The sequence below is a fragment of the Labrus bergylta genome, chromosome 10, assembly GCF_963930695.1.
Source record: "Labrus bergylta chromosome 10, fLabBer1.1, whole genome shotgun sequence".
Taxonomy (NCBI): Eukaryota; Metazoa; Chordata; class Actinopteri; order Labriformes; family Labridae; genus Labrus; species Labrus bergylta.
In genome coordinates, this window is record NC_089204.1 from 30771156 (window position 1) to 30778655 (window position 7500).

At 55.9% G+C, this 7500-nt stretch overlaps 1 protein-coding gene across 1 annotated transcript in view; it reads right to left on the bottom strand.

The window, feature by feature from the left end:
• lyst (lysosomal trafficking regulator) overlaps nucleotides 1-7500 on the bottom strand; it is a 67450-nt gene continuing 59950 nt past the window's right edge. Inside the window, 19 exon segments of the mRNA XM_065959796.1 lie at nucleotides 1-86; nucleotides 199-241; nucleotides 243-326; nucleotides 328-393; nucleotides 501-605; nucleotides 607-732; nucleotides 922-1041; nucleotides 1043-1086; nucleotides 1089-1139; nucleotides 1217-1243; nucleotides 1246-1356; nucleotides 3045-3201; nucleotides 3282-3348; nucleotides 3836-3906; nucleotides 3908-4081; nucleotides 4342-4494; nucleotides 4596-4651; nucleotides 4999-5060; nucleotides 7338-7434. Of these exon segments, the coding sequence (XP_065815868.1) occupies nucleotides 1-86; nucleotides 199-241; nucleotides 243-326; nucleotides 328-393; nucleotides 501-605; nucleotides 607-732; nucleotides 922-1041; nucleotides 1043-1086; nucleotides 1089-1139; nucleotides 1217-1243; nucleotides 1246-1356; nucleotides 3045-3201; nucleotides 3282-3348; nucleotides 3836-3906; nucleotides 3908-4081; nucleotides 4342-4494; nucleotides 4596-4651; nucleotides 4999-5060; nucleotides 7338-7434 (1700 nt within the window).

The window sequence follows — 7500 nt, forward strand, 5'->3', positions numbered from 1 at the left end:
TTAACTCTTCAGTCTCAGGATGTTGTCGGCGTAGCCCCAACTCAAGATGGCCGACCACTGGATGTCAGTGCTGTGCATGCTGCGGGACACCTACAGAGGACAGAACACATCAGACCCTCAACAACTTCAGGAGAGAGCCTCAGGTGAAGCTCATTGGAACATCTGAGAGAGTCTGTAGCTGACGCCTGATTGGTCGGTTACCCTGCTCCTTGCTGTAGATCATCATGAGGCAGAACTTGCGGGGACAGTCCACAGATGGCTCGTGTGGGCAGAGCCAGCAGAGAGCCGAACCTCTCCCCGTGTGGCTGACTGAAGCACACCACGGGGGTCGGGAGCGGAGGGCGAGCCCACGTACTCGCCCCACTTCAGACCTTTGATCCACGGCAGCGGGCTCTGTGTGTGTGGGGGGAGGGGGGGGTGAGAGAGAGCGAGAGGGTGAGCAGGTGAGCAGGAGGTCGTTTCATGGAGGAAGAATTCTGACATCTGATTCTGAAGGTTACCGGGCAGACGATCTCCTTCGCCTGTTCTCGTGTTTCTCTGAAGGCGAGCTGAACCAGGAGCCCCATGGCGGCCGGCAGCTCGCCCTCCATCAGGAGTTTGGTGCCCCGCCCTGCAGACGTGCGAGGCGTTGAAGAGCTGCCGGGGCGTCTGACCGTACGTCTTAATCATCGTCTCCAGAGCGCGGCGCTGCACCGGGTCCTCCACCGCCGAAACGTCCATCCCAAAATAAGTCTGAAAAAAACATGCCAGATGTTTACTAATAATCTGAAGCAGACGCCATGACACACAGCTGGAAGAGATCTGATTGGTCGAACTCTCAACACGCCCAGTAAGACGGCGCTCAGGTGGCGTTTGGTTTGTGGTTACATCAGATTAATGGTGTCTGTAGAAGTGTTATGATAAATATGTCATGTGACTTACGGCGGGATGGAAGACATTGATGGCGTGGACGGCGGCTTTGCCTTTCTGCTTCAGACCGAACACGAGGTCGATCCACTGACACAGAGTCTGGGACACCTGGTCGGACTCCAGCGCCTGGCGTGTGGATCAGGATGAACAGACGGGGGTCGTTTCTTGCCCAGGGCGCAGGTTGACGTGATTCACCCGCTCGCCGTTTTGACGTACGCCAAAATCAAAACCTGTGCAGAGAACAATGTGACGGTTTAGAGACGGCGCTCACACGTTTCCACATCCGGGCGCCGGGATCAATAATTACCTTCTCTGTTGACCAGGAACTCTGGAGGTAGAAAAACTCGGGGATGAGCTCCTTCACGTCCGTCATGGACTCGTAGGACGACAGACGCCACGTGGTGTTCATGGAGTGGAACGTCCGGTCGGGGATATCGAAGCTCTGATCTGATGAACACAAACGCATTACACACAGAAAGACGTCACGCAGAGGGAGAGAGAGGAGATAGAGATGGGCGAACGAGGAGAAGAATAGAGAAGAAGGAGAGGAAGAGGAAACGAGGAGGAAACGAGGAGGAAACGAGGAGGAAACGAGGAGGAAACGAGGAGAGGAGAGAGGAGGAGGAGAGGAAGAGGAAACGAGGAGAGGAGGAGGAAACGAGGGAGGAAACGAGGAGAGGAAGAGGAAACGAAGAGGAAACGAGGAGAGGAGGAGGAAACGAGGAGAGGAGGAGGAAACGAGGAGAGAAGAGGAAAGGAGGAGAGGAAGAGGAAATGAGGAGAGGAGAGGAAACGAGGAGAGAAAAGGAGGAGGAAAGGAGGAGAGGAAACGAGGAGAGGAAAGGAGGAGAAAGGAGGAGAGGAGAAGGAAACGAGGAGAAGAGGAGGAAACGCGGAGAGGAAGAGGAAACGAGGAGAGGAGGAGGAAACAAGGAGAGGAAAGGAGGAGGAAAGGAGGAGAGGAGAAGGAAACGAGGAGAGGAGGAGGAAACGAGGAGAGAAGAAGGAAACGAGGAGAGGAGGAGGAGAGGAAGAGGAAACGAGGAGAGGAGGAGGAAATGAGGAGAGGAGGAGAGGAGGAGGAAACGAGGAGAGGAGGAGGAAACGAGGAGAGGAAAGGAGGAGGAAAGGAAGAGAGGAGAGGAAAGGAGGAGGAAAGGAGGAGAGGAGAAGGAAACGAGGAGAAGAGGAGGAAACGCGGAGAGGAGGAAACGCGGAGAGGAAGAGGAAACGAGGAGAGGAGGAGGAAACGAGGAGAGGAAAGGAGGAGGAGGAGAGGAAGAGGAAACGAGGAGAGGAGGAGGAAACGAGGAGAGGAGGAGGAAACGAGGAGAGGAAAGGAGGAGGAAAGGAGGAGAGGACGAAGGAAACGAGGAGAGGAGGAGGGAACGAGGAGAGGAGAAGGAAACGAGGAGAGGAGGAGGAACGAGGAGAGGAGGAAACGCGGAGAGGAAGAGGAAACGAGGAGAGGAGGAGGAAACGAGGAGAGGAGGAGGAAATGAGGAGAGGAAGAGGAAACGAGAGAGAGGAGAGGAAACGAGGAGAGGAAAGGAGGAGGAAACGAGGAGAGGAGAAGGAAACGAGGAGAGGAGGAGGAAACGAGGAGAGGAAGAGGAAACGAGGAGAGGAAGAAGAAACGAGGAGAGGAGGAGGAAACGAGGAGAGGAAGAGGAAATGAGGAGAGGAAGAGGAAACGAGGAGAGGAAGAGGAAACGAGGAGAGGAAGAGGAAACGAGGACAGGAGGAGGAAACGAGGAGAGGAAGAGGAAATGAGGAGAGGAGAGGAAACAAGGAGAGGAAACGAGGAGAGGAAACGAGGGAGGAAACGAGGGAGAGGAGAAGAAAACGAGGAGAGGAGAGGAAACGAGGAGAGGAAACGAGGAGGGAAATGAGGAGAGAGGAGGAAACGAGGAGAGGAGGAGTGAGGAGGAAACGAGGAGAGGAGAAGGAAACGAGGAGAGGGGGAGGAAACGAGGAGAGGAGGAGGAAACGAGGAGAGGAGGAGTGAGGATCAGAGGAAAGGAGGAAGAGGACGCAGCCTTTCATGGTCAGGACGTTCCAGTGTCAGCTAACAGGATGGTGCGTTCAGGGACACTCCGTGCTGCTTAAAGCTGGTTGTCTGAGGGGAGACTCACCCTGGTAGGCGAGGAACATCTTGGTGAAAGGAGGCATCCGGACCAGGAAGTGCAGCACGGTGCCGCTGTTGGAGTAGTGCGAGCCGTAGTGATAGGGCTGGACGGGGGGCATGGGGTCGTCCTCTCGGATCCCCTTCTTGTACTCCTCCTCCAGATACTGAACATCAACAAACAAACACAGGTTGATGGTTTCTGTTGGACCCGGTTCTCCAGGACAGACGTGTGACAGAGCCTCACCCTGTAGTTATCCACGTAGCGGTCCTCTTTCTCTTTGGACTGCACAGCGATTGGTTTACACAGATTCCTGCAAAGAGGCGTTCAAAGATCAGACGAGCGCAGAATACTCGCTTTAACTGAAGGTCACAAGGCAGGACTCAGATCCATCAGAGTCCTGAACCAGCTCAGCTGACTCCTCTCGATGTGAAGGAGTACCCGCTCTACTGCGAGCTCCTCCCCCTGAATGTCTAGGCCCTCCTCCTTAATGTATAATCTCCTCCTCCTGAATGTATAAGCCCCTCCTGAACATATAAGCTCCTCCCCCTGAATGTCTAGGCCCTCCTCCTGAATGTCTAAGCTCCTCCTCCTTAATGTATAAGCTCCTCCCCCTGGATGTATAGGCCCTCCTCCTGAATTTCTAAGCTCCTCCCCCTGAATGTATAGGCCCTCCTTCTGAATGCCTAAGCTCCTCCTCCTGAATCGAGAGCGTTGCCTTCAGGCTCCGCTCCGTCTTCACCACACGGCCGAGCCAGCCCGCCCTCATTAATGAAGTGAAACTCCTCCCCCCCACTGACCTGTAGATGCCCGCCTCCTGCAGGTCGAGCGTCTCGCTGGTGTAATCCCTCAGGATGAAGGGGAACACGGGGGTACTGCATGAGGTCGTTGAAGGAGCGTCCCGCGTGCTTGTTGAGATGTGTGAGGTACTCAAAGTTTGAGATCTGACCGGAGCCCCACAGCTGAGTGAGCGCCGTGATGTTCCCGTGCTCCAGCAGGTTGGGGAGGTCAGAGGTCAAGATGTTGTGGTACACGTCGTCACGGAACTGAGGAGAGAACGCACAAACGGCGAGAGGTTTTACATCGACAGAGTCGAGACGATGAAACATCAAAAAGTGTCAACATGGGTCAGCTCGTGGTGCGTTCAGGGCTCGTGGTGCGTTCAGGGCTCGTGGTGCGTTCAGGGCTCGTGGTGCGTTCAGGGTTCGTGGTGCGTTCAGGGCTCGTGGTGCGTTCAGGGAACAACTGTAACAAAGAGTTTTATAATGAAACCTGCTGTGAATGTGATCAGCTGTTTGAGCGTCACCTTGCTCGTGTCGAAGGCTAACAGCAGCGTCCTGCCATTGGTCAGGAAAATCTCCACGCCGTTGTCTCTCAGCTGCCACCAGCGTTTGTGCACCTCTTTGATCTCCTCGTAGGTCCACGAGAAAGAAGGAGCCTCGGTCTCCCCGTGAAGACTCTGCACAAACACATCAACAGGTGAGCAGAGACTACTTCCTGTCCCGTCCTCGAGAGACGGGTCAGGACAGGAAGTAGTCATCACCCGTCCTCTGGACTTACCTGGCTGTCGTGAGCATCAGCGGCGTTGTCCTCCACGAAATACATGCCGGACTTTCCTGTGAGGAGAGACGAGAATCACTGACCTCCAGCTGAGAGTCAACAGGAAGCTGACCTCCAGCTGAGAGTCAACAGGAAGCTGACCTCCAGCTGAGAGTCAACAGGAAGCTGACCTCCAGCTGAGAGTCAACAGGAAGCTGACCACCAGCTGAGAGTCAACAGGAAGCTGACCTCCAGCTGAGAGTCAACAGGAAGCTGACCTCCAGCTGAGAGTCAACAGGAAGCTGACCTCCAGCTGAGAGTCAACAGGAAGCTGACCTCCAGCTGAGAGTCAACAGGAAGCTGACCTCCAGCTGAGAGTCAACAGGAAGTAATATTCTTTGTGCAGCGTGAGCCGCTGACTCACCCAGCAGCAGCTCCCCCGCCGTCTCCCTGGAGGGGGCGACGCTGATGCAGCGCCTGGTGAACCTGACGGGACAAAGACACATTTCTGTGAATGACGAGGAGACGAGGAGACGAGGAGACGAGGAGACGAGCAGACGAGGAGACGAGGGGTTCATGTGGTCACTGTGAGCTCACAGAGACGAGGAGATGAGGAGACGAGAAGACGAGGAGACGAGAGGTTCATGTGGTCACTGTGAGCTCACAGAGACGAGGAGACGAGGAGACGAGCAGACGAGGAGACGAGGAGACGAGGAGACGAGGAGACGAGCAGACGAGGAGGCGAGAGGTTCATGTGGTCACTGTGAGCTCACAGAGACGAGGAGACGAGGAGACGAGGAGACGAGGAGACGAGCAGACGAGCAGATGAGCGGACGAGCAGACGAGCAGACGAGCAGACGAGCAGACGAGGAGACGAGGAGACGAGGAGGCAAGAAGTTCATGTGGTCACTGTGAGCTCACAGAGACGAGGAGACGAGGAGACGAGCAGACGAGCAGACGAGGAGACGAGGAGACGAGCAGACGAGAGGTTCATGTGGTCACTGTGAGCTCACAGAGACGAGCAGACGAGGAGACGAGGAGACGAGCAGACAAGAAGTTCATGTGGTCACTGTGAGCTCACAGAGACAAGGAGACGAGGAGACGAGCAGACGAGGAGACGAGCAGACAAGGAGACGAGGAGACGAGCAGACGAGCAGACGAGCAGACGAGCAGACGAGCAGACGAGGAGGCAAGAAGTTCATGTGGTCACTGTGAGCTCACAGAGACGAGGAGACGAGGAGACGAGGAGACGAGGAGACGAGCAGACGAGGAGACGAGCAGACGAGCAGACGAGAGGTTCATGTGGTCACTGTGAGCTCACAGAGACGAGGAGACGAGGAGACGAGGAGACGAGCAGACGAGCAGACGAGGAGACGAGGAGACGAGGAGACGAGAAGTTCATGTGGTCACTGTGAGCTCACAGAGACGAGGAGACGAGGAGACGAGGAGACGAGGAGACGAGAGGTTCATGTGGTCACTGTGAGCTCACAGAGACAAGGAGACGAGGAGACGAGCAGACGAGGAGACGAGGAGACGAGAAGTTCATGTGGTCACTGTGAGCTCACAGAGACAAGGAGACGAGGAGACGAGCAGACGAGGAGACGAGGAGACGAGAAGTTCATGTGGTCACTGTGAGCTCACAGAGACGAGCAGACGAGGAGACGAGGAGATGAGCAGACGAGAGGTTCATGTGGTCACTGTGAGCTCACAGAGACGAGCAGACGAGGAGACGAGGAGACGAGAAGTTCATGTGGTCACTGTGAGCTCACAGAGACGAGGAGACGAGCAGACGAGGAGACGAGCAGACGAGAGGTTCATGTGGTCACTGTGAGCTCACAGAGACGAGCAGACGAGGAGACGAGCAGACGAGGAGACGAGCAGACGAGGAGACGAGGAGACGAGAAGTTCATGTGGTCACTGTGAGCTCACAGAGACGAGGAGACGAGGAGACGAGCAGACGAGGAGACGAGCAGACGAGAGGTTCATGTGGTCACTGTGAGCTCACAGAGACGAGCAGACGAGGAGACGAGGAGACGAGGAGACGAGCAGACGAGGAGGCGAGAGGTTCATGTGGTCACTGTGAGCTCACAGAGACGAGCAGACGAGGAGACGAGGAGACGAGGAGACGAGCAGGCGAGAGGTTCATGTGGTCACTGTGAGCTCACAGAGACGAGCAGACGAGCAGACGAGGAGACGAGGAGATGAGCAGACGAGGAGGCGAGCAGACGAGGAGGCGAGAGGTTCATGTGGTCACTGTGAGCTCACAGAGACGAGCAGACGAGGAGACGAGGAGACGAGGAGATGAGCAGACGAGGAGGCGAGCAGACGAGGAGGCGAGAGGTTCATGTGGTCACTGTGAGCTCACAGAGACGAGCAGACGAGGAGACGAGGAGACGAGCAGACGAGGAGGCGAGAGGTTCATGTGGTCACTGTGAGCTCACAGAGACGAGCAGACGAGCAGACGAGGAGACGAGGAGACGAGGAGACAAGCAGACGAGCAGACGAGGAGGCGAGAGGTTCATGTGGTCACTGTGAGCTCACAGAGACGAGCAGACGAGGAGACGAGGAGATGAGGAGACGAGGAGACAAGCAGACGAGCAGACGAGGAGGCGAGAGGTTCATGTGGTCACTGTGAGCTCACAGAGACGAGCAGACGAGGAGACGAGGAGACGAGGAGACGAGGAGACGAGGAGACAAGCAGACGAGCAGACGAGGAGGCGAGAGGTTCATGTGGTCACTGTGAGCTCACAGAGACGAGGTTACCTGATGGGCTCGCTGGTGGCTTTGTCTTTGACCGTGGAGGAGAAGGACGAGTGGGTCTTATCCTCAAACAGGAAGGACAACGCCGGCTTCACCGTGTCTAAAACAAGACAAGAGAAGAGGTCTGTTTACACCTCTGAAGGTAACGTTATTATCCTTAACCAAA